At 47.6% G+C, this 23,147-nt stretch overlaps 1 protein-coding gene across 2 annotated transcripts in view; it reads right to left on the reverse strand.

Annotated features, from left to right (window-relative positions):
* nebl (nebulette) overlaps positions 1–23,147 on the reverse strand; it is a 176,476-nt gene that overhangs the window by 139,917 nt on the left and 13,412 nt on the right. For both annotated transcript variants that reach the window (XM_056299295.1, XM_056299294.1), the window contains exon 3: positions 680–764. In XM_056299295.1, the coding sequence (XP_056155270.1) occupies positions 680–764 (85 nt within the window). The remainder of the gene's footprint in view (positions 1–679; positions 765–23,147) is intronic.

Raw genomic sequence — 23,147 nt, forward strand, 5'->3', positions numbered from 1 at the left:
GGTGAGAGTGAGGGGGGAAGGAGAGAGGGGGGGATGGAGCAAGAGAGAGCGAGAGAGGGGGAGGGAGAGGGAGAAGAGAGAGAGCAAGAGAGGGGGAGGGGGAGGGAGAGAGCCTGAGAGAGGGGGGAGGGAGAGAGGGGGAGGGAGGGAGAGAGAGGCAGGGGGAGAGAGCAAGAGAGGGGGGAGGGAGAGAGAGAGCGAGAGACGGGGGAGAGAGAGAGAGACGGGGGAGAGAGAGACAGGGAGCAGGGGCAGAACAGTATTAGTCACCTCAAGCTTCCTTCACTAACGTAGTTTCTGATGCCGCACTAGGGTAGTGCTGATAACACATACACACACACGCACACACACACATGCACCATCACAGCCCTCCCTCGTTCTGTTTTATGGCCACCTGCCTGACTTGTTTGAAAACTGGAAAAGGATCCATGTGGATGCTGTTAATGTGTCTGCGCACATGTGTGTAGAAGTGTACAGCTGTGAGTTTTAGTGTGTGTGTGTGTGTGTGTTTGTATATCTCTCTGTGAGTGTGTGTGACTAGTTATGAGTGAACATGTGATAGCTGTGTGTTTATGCGAATGTATATAGTATTGTGCTTGTGTGCGTGTGTGTAGTGCGTGCACGCCTGTGTGTGTGTGTGTGTGTGTGTGTGTGTGTGTGTGTGTGTGTGTGTGTGTACCTGACTCTGCAGTTCACTCTGCTGCTTCAGTCTCAGGTTCTCTGGTGTGTCAGCCACAGTGGTGAACGAGGTCTTTGGGTAATGACTGGAGAGAGAGACAGACAGACAGACAGACAGACAGACAGACAGAGAGACAGTGAGAGATAGAGGGACAGAGAGAGAGACAGACAGACAGACAGACAGACAGACAGACAGACAGACAGACAGACAGACAGACAGAGACAGAGAGAGAGAGTTTGATTTTAAAACAGAACTTTATCTTTATCTGGTTCCATTTACACAAGTTTATCTGTTATTAAAAATTACAACAACACACATACATTCAAGAACCCACAGCCGAGCTGTCATCAATTACCTTCTCCCTGTCTGAATCAGCTCGCTGTTCCCCTGCCTGACTGTCTGTCTGCCTGCTGTATCCCTCTCCTGCCTCGGGCTCAGTTGGCGGGATACCCCCCCCCCCACACACACACATGGAGCAGTAGCATCCACTGGCTCCTCATCTGGCAGAGCACCAGTATAAGTGTGCATCTCCACCGGCCCGGCCCCCGGCTTGTGGCGCCCCTTGGCTAGTCAGTGAGGACAAGTGATCCGCCTCTGCCCTACATCCCCACACAAAGCATTTCATGTTGCCTGTGCAGGCTTACACCACGTAATGTCCCTCCCCATTTGTCATGCTGAAGGAAACCTCCAGCATCTGTGACGGAAAACTCAGAAACATGACTACCTATCTCTGTGATGGCCTGGCGGCCTGTCCAGGGTGTCTCCCCGGCCTGCCGCCCAATGACTGCTGGGATAGGCTACAGCATCCCACGACCCTGAGAGCAGGATAAGCGGTTTGGATAATGGATGGATGGAATATCTGTTTCGGGGGGATCGGACATGTTTCAGCTTATTGCTCTTACAGTCTAGCCCAGGGGTGGGCAGTCTTATCCAGAAAGCGCCGGTGTGGTTGCAGGTTTTTGTTCCAACCAAGCAGTTACACACCCGTGTCTCCTAATCAAGTTCCTCAGCAAAGACTCTACTGGCTGATTAGTGGGATCAGGTGTGTAACTGCTTGGTTGGACCAAAGACCTTCACCCACACCGGCCCTTTCTGGATAAGACTGCCCCCCCCCCGCTAGTAACCCCACAGTCAAAAAACTGCTCGCCAGCTTTCTGAAGTGCTGCAGCTCCCGCTTCAGCACCTCAATGGGAATGAACGGGGGACCACTGGAGACAGCGACCCAGGCCGAGGGCATGGCGAGCGGGAAACCTGCAGATAGACACTGTTCAAAGAGACGCTGCTCGGTATTAACTCAGCCACACAATGCTCCTCTTTCAGGAAAACAATCACTCCTCTGTTCATCCTGGAGGCGTAGGACAGGTTGGTGTGTCCCACACGGTCTCTCACAGCCAGGAGAACCGCCTCTACCGGAACAGATGGATCAGGCTGAACCCGCACACCATGTCAGAGAAGAGGGGATGTGTATCCGAGGACGCCATCCATCCCTTTTACACCATTCAGAAAAAAACTACAACAAACACACAAACTACAGCAAAAGTAGCAAATCAACCTTATTATAACAGCACCTCGCTCTCACCAAACACACTCACACACTGACTCCCAGCATGCACCGAGAGAGAGAGAGAGATTTTTAATTTTCACTTTATTTAAAATTAAAATTAATCACAAAGTGGTCATAAGGAATTCATGGAAGTCCACGACTCAGAGACAGTCCATTTCAACAGAATAGACATCACTTAACATCCACCCACCACTTTATTTTTCAAGTTTCATCCAAAAACAGTAAAAACCAACTCATCATCCACCACAGAACAAATCACATGACTGCAGCACCACTGTTACACGAAAACATCCACATTCCTCATCGCTTTATAAAACCTGAAATCAACCCAGACTCTGGACTTCACCAGAGACAAAGAGATAGAAATCCACTCACGCCACCACTCAGCACGCTCACTCTCACGTTCACTCAGAGAGAGCGGCAGACAGAGAGACAGAGACAGAGAAAGAGAGTGATACAGAGTGAGAGAGACAGGGACAGAGAGAGAGAGTGAGACAGAGTGAGACAAAGACAGAGAGAGCGAGAGAGAGAGAGACACACAGAGAGTGAGAGAGAAAATGACAGAGACAGAGAGAGAGGAGAGGACACAGAGTGACAGAGAGAGTGAGACAGAGAGCGGCAGAGAGAGTGAGACAAATACAGAGCGAGACAGAGAGAGAGTGAGACAGAGAGAAGGACATAGAGTGAGACAGAGAGAGACAGTGACATAGAGAGGGACAGAGAGAGAGAGACAGGGACAGAGAGAGAGTGGGACAGAGAGAGAGAGTGGGACAGAGTGACAGAGAGAGTGAGACAAAGACAGAGAGAGAGAGAGACACACACACAGAGAGTGAGAGAGAAAATGACAGAGACAGAGAGAGAGGAGACAGAGAGAGGGACATAGAGTGAGACAGAGAGAGAGAGACAGAGAGAGAGAGACAGAGAGACAGAGAGAGAGAGACAGAGAGAGAGACAGAGAGAGTGAGACAGAGAGAGAGGGACAGAGAGTGAGTGAGACAGAGAGAGTGAGACAGAGAGAGTGAGACAGAGAGAGAGGGACAGAGAGTGAGTGAGACTGAGAGGGACAGAGAGAGAGGAGTGGTAGATTGTCAAACTGAGTTGAAAGTAAAGCAAGGAGAAGAAAGAGAGAGACAGACAGAGAGATAAAGAGTGACAGAGAGGTGATCACACATCAGCTTCACGTTCAGGATCACAGCAGACGGCATCCTGAAGGATTCAACTACCCAACAATCAACAAGGACCAACCAAAACGGTAGCAGCATCACAAAGCGTGCTGCCTTCTGGATCCCATGACCTCATGGTTGAAAAGACAAAGGCCAGAAAGGCAGAACTGGTTTAAACCACTGCACACAGGTTTATTTTGATCCAAACAAAGAGCTCTGCAGACGTGCAGCTTCAGACCAGAACCAGAACGTCACTTTCCCTCTGGAGGATAATGAACCGCCAGACGGTGACATTCACACAAACAATGAAGCATTGAGAAGCCTCCTGAACAGAAGAAAGTGTATGCTGCCCTAATATCGTCTTCATCTGACTTAACCTGTGCCCTCTCAAACGATGTGTGATGTCTGAACCCTCCTTCAGAAGGCCGAGTTATTTTAGAGCTGGCATCTTTCACAAAACATTCATTCATTCATTCATCTTCAGCCTCTTCTCCGGGGTCGAGTCGCGGTGGCAGCAAGCTAAGTAGGGCACTCCAGACGTCCCTCTCCCCAGCAACGCCCTCCCATAGCGCCTCCTGTGGGATCCCAAGGCGTTCCCAGGCCAGATTGGACATGTAGTCCCCAGAAAACCTCCAAAGGAAGGCGCCAGGAGGCATCCTAATCAGGTGCCCGAACCACCTCAACTGGCTCCTTTTGATGTGAAGGAGCAGCAGCTCTACTCCGTGGTGGAGAAGCTTGCGTGCACCAATGATCTCAAGAGCTATGCCGTTCGGAGCTTGGCTCCTGGTAGGGTCACCCAAGGTGGACAGGTCAAGGAGGAGGTTCCAGATGAAGCGCGATCCAACCAAGACCCTAACCCCCTGCCAAGGACTGTGCAGTGGCTGCAGGAGCATCAGCCCCCCCAAGTAAAAAGCTATCACGTGCAGGCATCCTCCCATTATGTGGCTCCAGGATCAGCCTCTAAACCCACCTGAGGACCCAGAGGGACCCAGAGGGAGGAAGGTCATACTCGACCCCGAGTGACCGCTGATCAAATCAAAATCAAATCAATTTTATTTGTATAGCCCAATATCACAAATTATAAATTTGCCTCAGTGGGTTTAACAGCAACACAACATCCTGTCCTTAGACCCTCACATCAGATAAGGAACAACTCCCTAAAAAACCCCTTTAACAGGGAGAAAAAATAGGAAGAACCCTCAGGGAGAGCAACAGAGGAGGAGGATCTCTCTCCCAAGACGGACAGTGCGCAATGATGTTGTGTTCACGCAGTTTACATAATACAACATTGAAAGAGGAGAACAGAATTATAATGGACATGACATTTATGAAGAACATGATGCACAGGATGCCGAGCAGCGTCCACATGCCGACCGAGCAGTCCAGGACCCAAGCCACGCGACCCGCATCATCATGTAAAAAAAGAAAAACTTATGTGAGGAGAGGAAGGGCAGGCAGCATCCAAATGATGACCACCATCACCACGGAGACCTGGGAGGAGAACCGACTGCACATGCATGCAAGAGAGACTCACGTCACATGACACCATTCACACACAGAAAAAGAGTGGGTGAGAGTTTTGGCAACCAAGGCTTTGGACGATATGTGGTCATATTCTTGATAACATTAGCTGTTTGGTTTTGTAGATTATTAGGTACTTTGTCGCACATCTCACCACCACCAGTGGTAGGAATAATTATTAGATTATTGTGGTTCACACATTTAGGGGAGGAGAGCTTGGGAGCAATACAGCAGGGTAGGGAGACAGTCTCAATGTTACAGACCAAGCTGTCAGGCTGATAATCTACCCTATGAGAAATTCCCTGACTAATCATATTAATTAAACTACTTGACTCCACATCCGCACTAGATTTAAACCTAGCAGGCTCTCTAATCACCTGCAACCTGCTGAATGATAAGTCCCTAGTGTCAAACTACACGTAAACAGCTATCTATGTTGCTAGACAAAAGAGCGGCGCCATCCCCAGTAGGGTGGATGCAGTCCGCTTTCAGCAGGTAAGGGCGGCCCCAGAAAGAAGGCCAGTTATCAACGAAGCCGAATCCCTGCTCATTACAGTAACGAGCCAGCCAGCGGTTCATTGAGGTGAACCTACTGTACATCTCACCATTACCCCTCACAGGTAAGGGACCAGAGACAATTAATCGATGCCGACACATCTTCCTGGCAAACTCCAGCATCCTGACTAGGCTGGCTTTTGTGATCTCTGATTGCTTCATCCTAGCATTATTGGTGCCGACATGAATAACAGTGTTGCTGAAAGTAGTGGTGCTGTGTGCCTGGGTTCCCTGACTCTCCCTCCGTGATGCCAGCACCCTAAGATTAGCCTCTATGTCGGAGACTCTGGCCCCGGGTAAACAGTGAACCAAGGCTGGCGAAGCTAATCTGATATTGCAGGTAATGGAGTCTCCTATCACTAGCATGCATTGCTTTACTCTGTCGACAGGAGGGGGAGAAGCACGATGGCCCGTAGGACTACCAACAGGGCCGGTGGGTGGAGAAAACCGGTTTGCAGTCGGGAGAGGTGACTGCAGACCAGGCCACACCAGGCCACACCAGGCTGATGGAGATGATGATGATGGTGTGTGTGTGTGCATGTGTGTTTGTCAGAACACCCCTTATTTCAACTCAACTCTCTCAGATCAAACACTATTGAAACTCAGCAGTGAACTACACAAACACTATTGGAACTCAGTGGTGAACTACACAAACACTATTGAAACTAGGCAGTGAACTACACAAACACTATTGGAACTCAGTGGTGAACTACACAAACAGTATTGAAACTCAGCAGTGAACTACACAAACACTATTGGAACTCAGTGGTGAACTACACAAACACTATTGGAACTCAGCGGTGAACTACACAAACACTATTGGAACTCAGCGGTGAACTACACAAACACTCGCCTTTATCTACGGTCACTCGTGCAGTCCAACAGTGTCATGTGACCTCTGACTCGTGACTGTCTGTGACCCGAGAGTCACTGACAGATGACGGGAGGTGAAGGAGGAGAATCTGACGCCAACCAGCCCCTCCTGATGGCCCTCCACTCTTCCTCTCTCTTTTTTCTCTATGCTCCAGTCATCTTCACTTCTTACTCTCTCTCTCTCCGTCTCACTCTCTCTGTCTGTCTGTCTCTCTCTCTGTCTCGTTCTCTCTGTCTGTCTCTCTGTCTGTCTGTCTGTCTCACTCTCTGTCTGTCTGTCTCTGTCTGTCTCTCTCTCTGTCTGTCTCACTCTCTCTGTCTGTCTTACTCTCTCTGTCTGTCTCACTCTCTCTGTCTGTCTGTCTCTGTCTGTCTCTGTCTGTCTCTCTCTCTGTCTGTCTCACTCTCTCTGTCTGTCTTACTCTCTCTGTCTGTCTCACTCTCTCTGTCTGTCTCCATCTCTCTCTCTCTGAAGAAAACAAATTTCCTGTGGGGTTTTAGTTACCTCTCCAGAAACTAAAGCAGATCAAAGCATCAGTGAGTTTAAGTACTCTGGGAACACACACACACACACACACACACACAAACACACAAAACTGTTGGGCTTAAGGTTGCACTACACCCGCTCTGTTCCTGTCGCTACTGGCAACCACAGAGACTTTGTTAAGTTCAACCCATTCCTCTGAGGCTGACACACACACACACACCCACGTTGCACACACGAATATGTACTGGCCTACTCGCAGCCAACCAAAGTAGCTCTCTCTGCCATTCACTCACTTCGTCTCTCTGTCTCTGTTTCTGTCTCTCTCTGTCTGTCTGTCTGTCTGTCTCTCTCTCTCTCAGCTGGGGGAGGCAGTTGAGGCAAATAACGGAGTTGGTTTCCAGTCTTCATTGAAGGTGAATTTAATGAACAGCTGACAAAGGAAAGAAAGAAAAAATGACATGTTTTGTCCCTCAGTGGTCCCTGTAGGTGAGGACAGAGTGGTCCAGTTGGTCCGGTTCCTAAAACACAGAGCTGAGTTCTTATCTGACACCTCATAAAGATGGTCTGTGGTCGACCCAAGTTTAAGAGATTTGGACATGTTGTTCTGTAAAATAGAATTGATGATTCATTTTTACATTTCAAAGCTCGTGCTACAGAAAAGTACGATTTTAACAACTAGTTAACTGCCAGTCCCAAGCCCAGATAAATGGGGGGAGGGTTGCGTCAGGAAGGGCATCCGGCATAAAATCTTTGCCAAATCAAATATGCGGATCATAAATCAGTTCTCCATACCAGATCAGTCGAGGCCCAGGTTACCAACGACCACCACCGGTACTGTTGGCCAGCAGGGTGCCGGTGGGAACTATGCTACTGTTGGGTGAAGGAGAAGGAGAGGGGGAAGGCATGTCCAGAGACAGCGAGAGAGGAGGAAGGGTAGGAGTTTGGAGACAAGAGTTGGAACTTTTGAATATTGGCACTATGACTGGTACAGGGAGAGAGCTGGCCGATATGATGGAGAGAAGAAAGGTAGGCATACTGTGTGTGCAAGAGACCAGGTGGAAGGGGATTAAGGCCAGGAGCATCGGAGGTGGGTTCAAACTCTTCTACCATGGTGCGAATGGAAGGAGAAATGGGGTAGGGGTAATTCTGAAGGAAGAGTATGTCATGAGTGTGCTGGAGGTGAGAGTATTAAGCTGGATATCAAAGGTGTGATGATGAATGTTTTCAGAGCATATGTGCTACAAGTTGGGTGTGAGATGGAAGAGAAAGGAGAATTCTGGAGTGAGTTGGATGAAGTGGTGGAGAGGGTACCCAAGGAGTAGAGACAAGTGTGTGGGGCAGACTTCAATGGGCATGTTGGTGAAGGAAACAGAGGTGATGAGAAGGTGATGGGGTAGGAGAGGAATGTGGAAGGACAGATGGTGGTAGATTTTACAAAAAGGATGGAAATGGCTGTGGTGAATAAGTTTTTCAAGAAGAGGGAGAAACGCAGGGTGATGTAAAAGAGCGGAGGAAGGTGCACACAGGTGGACTATATCTTATGCAGGAGGCGCGATCTGAAAGGGATTGGAGACTTCAAGGTGGTGACAGGGGAGAACGTAGCTAGGCAGCATCAGATGGTGGTCTGTAGGATGACTTTGGAGATCAAGAAGAGGAAGAGATTGAAGGCAGAGCCAAGGATCAAATACTAGAAGTTGAAGAAGAAAGACTGTTGTGTGGAGTTCAGGGGGGAGTTAAGACAGGCACTGGGTGGTAGTGAAGAGTCCTCTTAGCAGGTCCATCTGAGGTAGGGGAAGCCTCAAGCAACACCTTTGTCTTGTGAACTGAGACTTCTCTCGGCCTGTGTCTTCAAGGAGCCTTGTCTAGTCTGTAGAGGGCATCTTCCTGAGCAAAAAGGTTGAAACTTGGATCATTTCTGATCCTTGCTTGATGGTTGATGAAGTCAACAAAGATGGTGAAGGGAGGAAAGGGTACTTGATGTTGTTGCTGTTGCTTGATGTGAACAATAGCCCCTTTTCCTGTAGGCTGTAGGGTAACTTCTGTACTATGGGGTTAACATCACAAGCAGTATCGAGGTAAGCCAAACCTGGAAGATTTCCCTCTGCCTTCTCTGACTCCAGTTCCATAATGAGATCATTTAGCTCACAGAGCTCTGAGTAATCTTTGTTTGATATTTTGGGGGATCTGTCGACCCACTGGAAAAGTGCGGTTTCAATTATCTCAAGTGCACCACAGCACTCATCCAGTCTGTCCCAAATCTTCCTCAGCCCCCTATCTGGCTGGCTCACATGGACAGCCCTGATCCATTTAGCATGCTCAGCCAACTGTTTTCCCCAACCACTTGACCAAAAGATCCATTTCTTCCCTGGGTGTCAATTCTAAGCCTCTCAGTGCGTTCACTTGTTTAGTCATGAACTGCAAAAGACCAGTAGTGATGAGCTCCCAACGAGCAAAGTACCTGACGAAATCTGTCATGGTTGAACCGTCGTGGTAGGGAGGAGGGTGTATAGGCTGAGAAAGAGGCAGAGGACTGGGTTTTCTGAATGATGCTGCATGAATTGTGTAGCCATATCCCACATTCTTCCAAGTGTGAGCCATGTCTTAGGCCAACAGTGACCACTGAGCTGTGATTCTGTCATATGTTTAGGGGCAAGCATCGATGCCATGGCTGATGTCAGCTGTGAGAAGATCGCTTGATGTTTTGAGGTGTGAGGTTTGAATAGAATGCAAGGCTGGTGGCTCTGTGTAAACCTATCTGCCCTCGTCTTGAGAGAATGGATTCACCTCTGATACTGACTGTCTGACTTCATTCTCCTTGGCCTGTTCAGCCGCACATTCTTTAGAGCGCTGTGCAGGATCACGAGGAGCTGCAAGAGGCTGAAATTCAGAACCATGATGTTCACTTTTAGTATCGGCAGCCACCTCTAGAGACCCTGCTTTGGCTTCAGCTGTGGTTGTTTCCTTTTCTAGGGTCAGCATGTCCGTTGACACCTCTAGATGTGCTTTTTCTATTTTCATTGTGATCTCTTTCCCAAAAAAGGCTAAGCACGCTTTGGCAGCCTGTGCTTTAGCCCTAGCAATATAGCTGAAGCAGCGCCTGTGGAAGGGTAACTTGAATGATTCCTTTCCTGCATTCCAGCATGAACTGCATTATCTTTCTGCATCGGAGTCGTCCTTTTACTGTGCTGTCCTCTGTACGTGAGTGAAGTATTTTGACAGCAGATAAACCTTCTTTCACCAAGACTCCATAGACAAGATTGTATTTTGCCCATGGTTTATTGGCCAAGGAAGGAGTGGGTGGAGAAGAGTGTCAGGAGGGATTTGTGACAGAAGGGTACCAGCGAGAGTTAAAGGGAAGGTTTACAAGATGGTAGTGAGACCAGCTATGTTGTATGGTTTGGAGACAGTGGCACTGATGAAAAGACAGGAGGTGGAGCTGGAGGTGGCAGAGTTGAAGATAATAAGATTTTCACCGGGAGTGATGAAGGAGGACAGGATTAGGAACGAGTATATTAGAGGGACAGCTCAGGTTGGACGGGTTGGAGACAAAGCAAGAGAGGCAAGATTGAGATGGTGTGGACATGTGTGGAGGAGAGATGCTGGGTATATTGGGAGAAGGATGCTGAATATGGAGCTGCCAGGGAAGAGGAGAAGAGGAAGGCCAAAGAGGAGGTTTATGGAGGTGGTGAGGGAGGACATGCAGGTGGCTGGTGTGACAGAGGAAGATGCAGAGGACAGGAAGAGATGGAAACAGATCATCCGCTGTGGCGCCCCCTAACGGGAGCAGCTGAAAGTAGTAGTAGTAGTAGTAGTAGTAGTAGTAGTAGTTATTGGCTAAGGAAGGGTAAAAGAACAATGCTGCCATACACATGAGATGTGAGCAGATGGATGCGGATTAACTAATTGCTGGTCTACAATACTGTCCTCCGGGAGGTTGAGCATCAACTTCCTGTGATGCATTAACTAAGGAAAAAACACAATTAACCACTAGATGGTGCCACAACCAACAATTTAACGAAACTGACTACAACTGTAACAGAACATATACAAGAGTGCACATACGCACACACACAAACACACAGCCACAGAATTCTTGTTGAAGAACTAATTATTCAGATTGTAATTAATGTGACTGACAAGGTTTGTCTCTTATTTACAGCAAACTAAATATAACCACACAGCTAAGAGGAACACACACACACACACACACACCACAAACTCTCCCCACACATAAATACACATGCATATTGTACACCCATAAACACAACCACAAACTAGATAAAAAAACTGCAAACACACTCACAATTGATAACCCCCCCCCCCCACACACACACACACACACACACACATCCTTTTAGCTGTTTCAAATAATACCATCAAACACATCCGGTCTTTCTCTTATTGCTTTGACACAAAACACTCAAGTTGATAAATGTGTGTGGGTGTGTGGGTGTGTGGGTGTGTGTGTTGGTGTGGTCCAGTGCACTGGGCGGATACAGAGGACTGATTTAGACTCCATTGTGTTGAATGTGTGTGTGGTATTTGGCGTCTCTGCTCTGAGCTTTATGGACTCTGACTGAGCGTCCCGTTGAAAACAGACAAGAATGTTTGCCGTGATCCCACCTCGAGCCAAACGTATCGATCCGGTCTGACCGACTGATTGCCTGACTGGTTGATTTGTGAGCTGAGAAGCCAGTAACACGACTGGTTCATGTTTATGTGCTTGTTTGTTTGTGCATTTCTGTTTGTTTCTAAATACAAACAAACGCTGAGGTGATCAGTCATCTGATTTATTTTAAACTACTTGTTTGTGTTACGTCTGGATTTCCATTTCCTGACTTCACCGTCCCTCCAGGAAGTGTGTTACGGTTGTATTTCCTGGCAGGACAGTTGTAAAACGTCAGATGACAAGCCTCCATTGAGACTGGACAGTTTCCCTTTGTGGTAGCAAGGTGGCAGCGGGGTGGTTGTGGGGTGGTAGTTGGGTGGCAGTGGGGTGGCAGCGGGGTGGTTGTTGGGTGGGATGGGGTGACAGTGGGGTGGTAGTGGGGTGGCAGCGGGGTGGCAGTGGGGTGGTAGTGGGGTGGTAGTGGGGTGGTTGTTGGGTGGGACGGGGTGGTAGTGGGGTGGCAGTGGGGTGGTAGTGGGGTGACAGTGGGGTGGTAGCAGGGTGGTTGTGGGGTGGGATGGGGTGGTAGTGGGGTGGTAGTGGGGTGTGGTTTAGCCTGGGCTACAAGCGGAGACAGAGGGAGGGGGCGTGGGAGTTCAGATGCTATAGCAAGGTCGACTGACGATCAGCTTCAGGAGTGCAAGCCTAACCTATATTCTGCAGTAAAGCTGGGTCCTAGACCGACACTGATATGAACACCCACAGGCAGAGAGAGACCAAGAGCGGGAGAGACGACAGAAAGTCCACAACACCGCTGAGCCCCGGGCCATGTAGCATGTGGACGTTGAACTCCATAAATTAAGCTGTGTAAATAAAAGCACCCCATGTTTTAGCCAACCTTGTGTCCATCTTCCATTTCTGAACCCTCGTGTGGCACGAGACTTGCCACGCGGAGGTTCCCACAGTGGGTGACCAAGAGATAGAGCCATAAGAATTCCCACTGGGGCGAACCCTCCACCGAAACTCCGACCTCCAGGAGAGCCAGGCTATTGGGGGAGCTGCTGTGCTCCCCTTTAGCTGCCAGTGGAGGTGACCAATCAATCAATCAAGTTGCGTTTTTATAACACTTTCTCTGGACGCTTTCCCGACTCATCAGCCCCAGACCACCCTCCCCAAGAGGACATCTGCCTACGACCCTGAAGCTTTTCTCAACGTCTTCGAAGGCACCGCATCGGTGTGCGGTTGGCTGGAGGAAGAATGGGCTGTACGCATGCTCCCCATGCTCACTGGTGAAGCCCAAGCCGCCGCACACAGCCTACTGGTATCCTCCCAGGAAGAACACCAAGCCATCCGGCAAGCATTCCCGGACCAGGTGGCGCTCACGCCAGATGGACATTGGCGCTGGTTCAGGAAAATCAGCCTGGAGGACACTGGCTACCCCTTCATCCTGGTGCAGCAGCTCCTCGACACGGTGAGACGGTGGCTATGACCAGGTATGCAATCCATTAACAATGTCCTCCACCAAGTGGCACCGGAGCAATTCATTGTTTGCCTGCTCCCTGCGACGGCCGACTGGGTACACTACCACCGTCCTGAGGACCTGGCCAGGGCCATCACCCCGGCGGAGGACCACTTTGCCCTTCAATCCTGGGACCGACGTGGCAAGCCGGCAGATCATTCCATCTTGGCCTCGCGGAGAAGACTACACACCCATGCACCCACACACAAACACGCACCTACACACACCAATTCAGACACACACACACACGACCATGCAGCAGCCCATACTCCCCACACCTCATCCCCGATCTAACTTCTCCCTCTTCCCTAATCCACAGGGCCTAGCTTTAGCCTCTGCCCTCAATAACCTTACACAGCCGGACTTCATAGTCATAATAACTACAATAACTATATATCTATGTTGCGCCATATGGTCCAAGGGGGACATGTTCATCTCTGCTGTGTGCTGTATTATATGGCCAAGGTGACAATAAAGCTCTACTTGAGTTGAGTTGACTATAAAGTCAATTTCCTGGAGAAAATACGTGTCATGGTGTTGCCAAGGAATGTTGGAGACATTTATATGCTATACTCAAGATGGCCGCCGTGAGGCTTGCCTCAGTTCCTGCGATTTGGGACTATCAGCCAATATTTCTGCCAACATTCCGGAGGACATCCCGGTTGTAAACACCCCTGGATCACCACCCAGGGGAAATACATCTAACACGGGTAGACGGAGAACTGGGGTGCTCTCCAGGTTCAGGAGACGGCCCCAACGGCCCCCAAACCAGCGCTGATCTTATCCAATGTGTGAGCCCTCAAAAATAAAATGGATGAACTTTTGTCTTTAAAGCAAACCAACAGAGGCTGGAGACTGCTCAGCCTCTGCTTTACCGAGACATGGCTGGATCAGTCGGTCCCTGATCAAGTGTTAGCCCCGCCTGTCTTCACCAGTTTCAGAGCCGACAGGTCAGTCAAACTACCTCACAAGTCAAAAGGTGGGGTATTTGTCTCATGGTCAATCAGCACTGGTGTAACAACTCAACAATCCTTCTTCGCTACTGCTCTTAGGATCTTGAATTCATCAGTCTGAAATGCAGGCAATATTACCTTGCCAGAGAATTTACTTCAATTTGTATTCGTTGCTGTTTACATTCCGCCACAAGCTAATGCTAACACAGCCATTAGCAAACTCCATCCATTATCTTAACCGCTTATCCTGCTCTCAGGGTCGCGGGGATGCTGGAGCCTATCCCAGCAGTCATGGGGCGGCAGGCGGGGAGACACCCTGGATAGGCCGCCAGACCATCACACACACACACACACACACACACACACACACACACACGCTTATTCCTAGGGACAATGTAGTACGGCCAATCCACCTGAGCTGCATGTCTTTGGACTGTGGGAGGAAACCGGAGCCCCCGCAGGAAACCCACGCAGACACGGGGAGGACATGCAAACTCCACACAGAGGACGACCTGGGATGACCCACCAAGGTTGGACTACCCCGGGGCTCGAACCCAGGACCTTCTTGCTGTGAGGCGACCGCGCTAACCACTGCGCCACCGTGCCGCCCCATTAGCGAAGTCTTCCTGTTGAAAATGCCAACCCTGACACATCTGTCATCGTGTTAGGTGATTTCAACCACACGAAGCTTTCCCTCAAACTCCCGAACTATAAGCAACAAGTCATTTGCCAAAGCAGAGAAAACAAAACACTGGCTCACTGCTACATCTCAATTTTGAATGCTTACCGCGCATTCCTGAGGGCTCCACTGGGGAAGTCCGACCACGCTGTGTTACTCCTCATCCCAAAATACAGACAAAAGCCTAAATCCATCAAGAAAACACCCAAACCTGTCAGGTCCTGGTCCATGGACGCCATTGAAACGTTTCGATGGTGCTTTGAATGCACTAATTGGAATATATTTAGTGCGGCTTGCGACCCCCTCGATGAACTCACTGACACGGTGACGTAATACATCAAGTTCTGTGAGGAAATGTGCGTCCCTACCAAAACCGTGATATTATATGGCAATAAAAACCCCTGATTTTCCAAAGAATTACACCTCCTACACAAAGAACTGGATGTACAAAAACATAAACAGGGGTCAGTACAGAGCAACTGAGTATAAGTTGTGTGCTGCAATAAGAAAAGCAAAGTCCAGATATGCAACAAAATTCGAACAACTCTCTTCCAGTAACTCCAGATCAATATAGAAAATTCTTAAGGAAAAGACAGATTGCAAAAAATGCTCCTGCTCCCCTCCAGATAATGACCATAACTTCTCAGATAAGTCAAATAAGGCTCCAGCATCCCCGTGGCCCTGAGAGCCGGATAAGCAGTTTGAATAATGGATGTAATGGATGGATTTTTGCAAGGTTTGAAAATCTATTCCACCAGCCATTCCCCCTACTGCCATTCCAATGCCACCCTTCTGTATCCAGAAGGAGGAGGAGAGAGCTACATTCTAGAAGCTGAACACTAGGAAAGCAGCAGGGCCAGACGGCATCAGTCCTGTTTTGTTGAGCCACTGTGCAGCATAACTGGCCCCAATATTTTCCACCATATTTATCACCTCTCTAAGTCAATGTACAGTCCCACAGTGCTTTAAACTCTCTAGTCAAGACAAGTCAATTTTGTTTGTATAGCCCAATATGACAATATCAATATCACTCTACCATCATCCCTGTGCCAAGGTCCTCAAAGATCTCCTGCCTCAGTGACTTCAGACCAGTTGCCCTAATATCTGTGGCCATGAAAGCATTTGAGCGCATCATTGTCATACTTGAGATCTTGTACCTCCCCAATGATGGACCCATATCAGTTTGCCTATCAAGACAACCAGTCTGTTGAGGATGCAGTTAGCATAGCCCTGCACCATGCCCTGCAACACCTGGAATCACCATACACATGCATCCTGTTCATAGACTTTTGTTACACCTTCAACTCCATCAACCCACTCAAGCTCTTTACCATACTTATGTATATGAACATTGACCCAGCCATATGCCACTCGATTCAGCACTTCCTATAGAACAGGCCACAGAGGGTGAAGGTTAATAACCTAACCTCACTCCCTCTTACCCTCAGTACAGGTGCTCCTCAGGGCTGTGTTCTCTCCCCCTGGCTCTTCTCACTTTACACCACCCACCTCACATCCATGGACAGTTCTGTGAAAATAATAAGCTACGCAGATGACACAACCATTGTAGGCCTCATCTCCAACAATGATGAAACCCAGTAACACACTGCAGTAGACCAAGCTGTCACTCGGTATGCAAACAACGACCTTCTGCTTAATACAGCCAAACCCAAGAACTCATTATTGACTTCCAATGCATGCCAAATCCTAAAACACCCATACAACCAAGCAACCAGACTTTTGAACAAAGAACATAAAAACCACTAAGCCTGTTGCCGGACTGACTGGTACAGACCTATAGTCTCTAGCGGATCATCAGTTTACACACACACACACACACACACACACACACACACACACACACACACACACACACACACACACACACACACACACACACACACACAAACGTAGCTTGGCATACACAAACGCACAAATATGCAAACAACTACACACACATATGCAGATTAAGGCACAGCCTACGTATACACACACATACAACGCACCGTATTTACTGCTTTTTTGTTTTGTTTTGTTGTTATTTTATTGCTAATGTTGCTGCAGTGTTGAGGAGCCGAAACACAAGATTACTCTCTTGTACTTGTATATGAGACAACAATAATGGATCTTGAAATGAACAGAGACCCCATCACCACCACTGACTCTTGCAAATTCCTTGGAACATACATCAGCAATAATCTGAAGTTGAACATGAACACTGAACACATCACTGCAAAAGCCCAACGACTTACTTTCTTAGGCAGCTTAAAAAATACCGGATCAAGGTGTCTCCGCGCCTGCCGCCCAATGACTGCTGGGATGGGCTCCAGCATCCCCGCGACCGAGAGCAGGATAAGGATGGATGATATCAACTTCTTGTTCTGGTTTACTCAGCAATTACTGAGTCCAACATCTTCTATTACAATGTTACAGTATTACAGTATTACAGTGTTAGAGTGTTACAGTGTTTCAACATTACAGTATTACAGTGTTACAGCATTACAGTATGGTACAGTGGCACAGACAGTCAAACATGGAAAACACTGCAGCGGATTGTCAACAAGGCATTCAAAATCATAGGCAACCCACTCCCCTCAGTTGAATCTCTACATACTCACCGGACTGTACAGCGAGCAAAGATCATCTCCAACCCTTCACATCCTGCTCATCACCTCTTCCAGCTCCTTCCCTCTGGGGGGCGCTACAGATCACTTTCCACTGAGGCTAAACGCTTCACAAACAGTTTCCCCCCTAGCTATCAGGACTCCGAATTCCTCCCTACACCCCCCTCCTCACACACCACCGACATGCACACTACCATTCCCCTAAGGCAGGGGGGGCAGTCTTATCCAGAGAGGGCCGGTGTGGGTGCAGGTCTTTGTTCACACCAAGCAATTACACACTTGTGTCTCCTAATCAAGTTCCTCAGCAAAGACTACTGGTTGATTAGTGGGATCAGGTGTGTAACTGCTTGGTCGGAACAAAAACCTTCACCCACACCGGCCCTCTCTGGATAAGACTGCCCCCCCCCCCCCCCCCTGGAAGGGCCCAGACACTGCGTCGCCTCACGTCGCCTGCGTCTGTGCCAGCAAACAGCACTTGAACACACCGCGAAGACTACAGCCAACGGCCAACTAGCATGTACGTTCTGCGCCGGCATGGGAGGGAATAAGTCTCCACACCAGCAGGTGGCGGTAATCTGTAGTCGCCATCCAAAATTTGAAACCGGAAGACCCAGGACTGCGGATAGACAAATCAGCGTTTGCCTACCATTTTCACTCAACTCCCGCTACAGACGGTGTCGTAATATAGCGGCTTCTAACCGGGATACTTCTAACCGAGAATACGTGAAATAAAAACGTGAAATGTGAACTAAAAGTGTGAGAATATTAGCTTCTTGGAATCTTCCGGTGAGACTAAGAGGAAAAACGAGAAGAGCCTGCGCTGTGTGGCCTCTTGACTTCGTCGTTGGCTTGCCTTCGTAACTTCCGTTTCTCTTCTCGTGCACTGATTCGCTAAGCTGGACAGCCAATCAGAGTGCTCGCTCTCACCGACGGCTCCGGAACGCTGCCGATATTGTGTGGCGTGTGTGCTGCCGTCCATGTGTTGTATTGTGCCGCAGAGTTTAACGTGTACCGACAACAAATCCCACCGGCCTTGGTCGTGCGGCTAATACAACAATCTAACCTAATATCTCTAAAGCTCTGTGTGTGTGTGTGTGTGTGTGTTGCTGAGGGCCACGTCTGCCATCTGCATGTGTACAGCAGGTTGGCTTTCTCGTGTGTGTATGTGTGTGTGTGTGTGTGTTTCTGGCTGACTATTCTGGCCTCTCTTCCTCTTCATGGTTAGGTGTTGATGAAAGTCTCAGTGTGAGTCCTGGACAGACTGTCTCTCTCATGGACCAAACGGTGTCTCCTCTACCGCTGAAAGCGACGGCGTGAAACAAAGTCACCAGCACCGAAAAACAGCCAGAAAAACAGTCTGAAAAAACAGCCTGAAAACAGCCTGAAAAACAGCCTGAAAAACAGCCTGAACATTTGTTTTGATTCTTTTAAAGCTTCCAAACGCTCACGTGACACCCAGACGTGTGCGCAGCCGCACTAAAAGACATGTGGCAGTGTTGGCGGTGTGCCGTAGCTCAGGCAGGTCATTCAGAGAACAACACACGAACCCCACAAACCGAGGCAACGCAACACTGGAACGCCCGGGGTTTCACTCCCACCGAAAACCACCATGGGGAAAATAATGAGCCCTTACAGGAAGCCAATACAATGAAAGGTGGCTGCGCCATCTAGAAGTTGCCACTCTCCTGGAAAGATACACTAAACCATGTCCACCTTCCTCCTTAGTCAGAAAAAAAGGAGACTCTGAGGCACCCAGTGACGTTTATCCCAGAAAAAGTCAACCATAACAGACTGTACTTCCCGTAGAAGCCTGTAGGTGGCTCTATAATGCGGAGGAAACCGAGTTATTATATTCATGATTAGTGCCCCTATATGACATTTGTGGTAAAAGATCATTTTCCTTTTACCCTCTCTAACACTCCTTCCCAGTTTTTCTTCACTATATCTTCATCTCCCAGATAAATCCAAAGACACTGCACACCGTTTATTTTCCAGCTCATTTGTCCTGGGAGGCTGGGTTAACTAGAACAGTGTTTCTCAACCGGGGGTCCGCGGACCCCTAGTGGTCCGTGGTGTAATTGCAAGGGGTCCGTGAAAATAAAATATCTTTAAAAAAAAAGATCCTATGACATTTATAGAAATAGGATTATTTTACTCAAATGTCACTGAGACCTTTATCTACCTAAACTATAAAGGGTAACAGGACTTTTTCCTCTAATTACATCTGTTTCACAAGTGTCATTTATTGTATTTTAATAAGAGATCTCGCTCCCGTTTGCATTGTTAAAAGTTACTGCACAAAAATCCTGTTGTTACATATATCTGAAAGTTACTGAATACATATTCTGTTTTGTTACATATATCTGAAAGTTACTGAATACATATTCTGTTTTGTTACATATATCTGAAAGTTACTGAATACATATTCTGTTTTGTTACATATATCTGAAAGTTACTGAATACATATTCTGTTTTGTTACATATATCTGAAAGTTACTGAATACATATTCTGTTTTGTTACATATATCTGAAAGTTACTGAATACATATTCTGTGTTGTTACATATATCTGAAAGTTACTGAATACATATTCTGTGTTGTTACATATATCTGAAAGTTACTCAATACATATTCTGTTTTGTTACATATATCTGAAAGTTACTGAATACATATTCTGTTTTGTTGACTATATCTGAAAGTTACTGAATACATATTCTGTTTTGTTACATATATCTGAAAGTTACTGAATACATATTGTTTTGTTACATATATCTGAAAGTTACTGCATAAGAATTCTGTTTTGTTAACTATATCTAAGTTACAACTGAAAGCTCTTATTTTTGCCCCAAAGAGTGAATAAATGCTATAATGCAATTTAAAATGCAGTTTCTACTGTTTCTATCAAATTGCAACCCCCCTCCCCCAAGATCAGGTGGAGGGGTCCTCAGGGTAGATCAAAAATACGCAGGGGGTCCAGGACCCCAAAAAGGTGGAGAACCACTGAACTAGAAAACCAGCCTCCCACTGCCAACGCTTCATTTTTTGCCCAATTTATTTTTGCTGCTGAAACATTCCCAAATATTGTCACAATTTTTTCTAAGTTAAGAAACCATAATTTGTGTTAAAATCAGATGAAACCAGTCAGTCTATACAACAGCATATTTTATGCAACAGCGGTTCAACTGAAATGACATACAACATTCCTGACATAGAACAACTCTGCCTTATACCTCTGCACACTTGACATGGTCTTCTTTATCCTCCATTGATTTTCAACACACTCTCACTGTCTTCATACAGTAGTTTGATCTTGGCAATGAAACCCGGGCTGCGGCCAAACCTTTCCATGAGTCTCCAGAGGAAATGGTGCTCAACCCAGTGAAATGCCCTTTCCTGATCCAACGACAAGAGACCAGTTTCTATGCCCAAAGAACTAGAGACTCCCAAAACATCTCTGATTAATTATCAAAGATTGACGTACCAGTTACACAGTATATTTGGTCTTGATGGATGATTTACGTCATCACCTTTCTCCGCCAGTTGGCCAAGGCCTTGGAAAGCAGTTTATAATCAGCACACAGGAGAGAGACAGCTCACCAGTTCTTCATATCCTGGAAGTCACCTACTTTGGTAACAATGTAACGACTGCTCTCCGGAAACTCTGTGGCAAAGACATGTCATCGAAACTCTCACTGAAGACACTTAAAATGTCTTCACACAGCTCGTTCTAGAAAGGTCTGTAAAACTCCACCGGAAGTCCATCAGTCCCGTGGGGTCTACCCCCCTCCATACTCTGCAGAGCCATAATGAGTTCTTCTGGATGCAGAGGACCTTCTATTTCCAAATTAACTTGTTCTGGGAGCTTAGGGAGGTTACTACAGAGGGAGTCAAACAACATGCCATCTTCTTCTTCTTCTTCTTCTTCTTCTTCTTCTTCTTCTTCTTCTTCATCTTCTTCTTCTTCTTCTGCTTCACTGGTCTACAGATGACTGTAGACATCAATGGCTCTCTGTCGTAAATCAGCATCAGTGGTTTATCTGTATGTTATATCCTGCTTGTTTACATGTTCGAACTAAATTATCATTCATTCATTATTTGTTTGGGGTTCTTCAGTGAATTTGTTTAGTTGTCATTTGTATAACAGATAAACTTGTGTAAATGGAACAAGACAGAAATAAAGGTCTGTTTTCAAATCCAAAACATTCTCCGTCTCTGGGTGTCTGGAGGCTGCAGACCGGCTTGCTGGTGCTGCTAGTTTTGGTGTGGGACACAGCTCTTTACGGCAGTGTGGAAGTGAAGTTTGCGTTTTAAAATGTTGTTTTAGAAGTTTTGCTCCATTTGTGATTATTACACGCCAGCCTGACGACGTGGCTGTTTCTGCTCTGTCGCCGTCAACTGTGACAACAAAGGTCTTTGGATTCAAGTTCTTACAGACCCTCATTCATCCCCCCCCTCTCTCTCGCCATCTCTTCTCTCCTGCTTTTCAGCTTCTCCACGGCTCTGCTTGAAGCGTGAAAGTTAGATGGAGGGTTACATAAGTTTCCTCTACCACCCCGCTCCTCATCCTCGTTCCCTCAATATGTCACCTTCAGCCTCTCTCCCCCTCTCTCTCCCTCTCTCTCCCTCCCTCTCTCTCTCTCTCTCAATGCCACACTCAGTCTTTGTCCCTCGGCCTCCTCTCTGTCTGTCTGTCTCTCTCAATGCCACACTCAGTCTTTGTCTCCCTCGCCCTCCTCTCTCTCACTCTGTCTGTCTGTCTGTCTCTCTCTCTCTTTCTCACTCCCTGGCACACAGAAGCCCATTGTGTTCTTGTTGCAGGTTAAACCTGCTTCTATCAAACTGAGATTTTTAATGTGCAAAAAAAAAAAAAAAAAAAACTACTCACAACTTTAATGTGTGTACGTGTGTGTGTGTGTGTGTGTGTGTGTGTGTGTGTGTGTGTGTGTGTGTGTGTGTGTGTGTGTGTGTGTGTAAAGTGACACAGGTTTGAATCCTGGATCAAAGTCTGTGTGTTTGAAGTCCTTAATCCAGGCTTTGTCTCTGGAAACCAGCAGCAGATTAACCACTTGTGGTGAAAAACAGAGGCTGTGGGCCCTCAGGAGGTCCCAGTCCGGATCCGGAACGATTTCATTTCATTAAAATTCAAATTACAACGATCCCATTGAGAGAGCTCGAGACTTTATCCCAGCTAACTGATGCAATAATCACGGTTTTCACCTGAACCCTCTGTTATCTCAGTGAAGTCACCGACATCCAGAAGACACAAGGCTTATGTGTGTCTGTTTGACACGAAACAATTCAGACCCATCGAGCTCTGTGCAAAACAGAATCCTGTCCACACACACACACACACACACACACACACACACACACACACACACACACACATACACACACAGCCTCCTCCTCACTACAGCTCTGAATGTGTGTGATGTCGGAGCGGGAGCAGGAGGATCACAGTATGTGGGTTATGTGGGCAGGAGAATTACGTAACACAACTGTTTGTGTCGAAGCACTGTGAGTGGATAACACACTATCAACATCACACACACACACACACACACACACACACGTGCACATGTACACACACAGACCACGCTCATTAAGTCTAACTTGCAATTACAAGCAAATACACACACACACAAACACGCAAGCACACACAAACACATACATACACACACACACGTGCACACATACGAACACACAGACCACGCTCATTAACTCTCTCTAACTTGCAATTACAAGCAAATATGCACACACACACACACACACACACACACACACACACACACACACACACACACAGTGATATGATCTTGCAAAGCCTGCAGAGAGCCGGTCGTCATATGAGCGGCCTGCTCCCAGCAGCTAGCATGGTTAGCCTGTGAGCAGAGCAGCTAGCGTGGTTAGCCTGTGAGCAGA

Source organism: Lampris incognitus, chromosome 19, assembly GCF_029633865.1.
Source record: "Lampris incognitus isolate fLamInc1 chromosome 19, fLamInc1.hap2, whole genome shotgun sequence".
NCBI classification, from domain to species: Eukaryota; Metazoa; Chordata; class Actinopteri; order Lampriformes; family Lampridae; genus Lampris; species Lampris incognitus.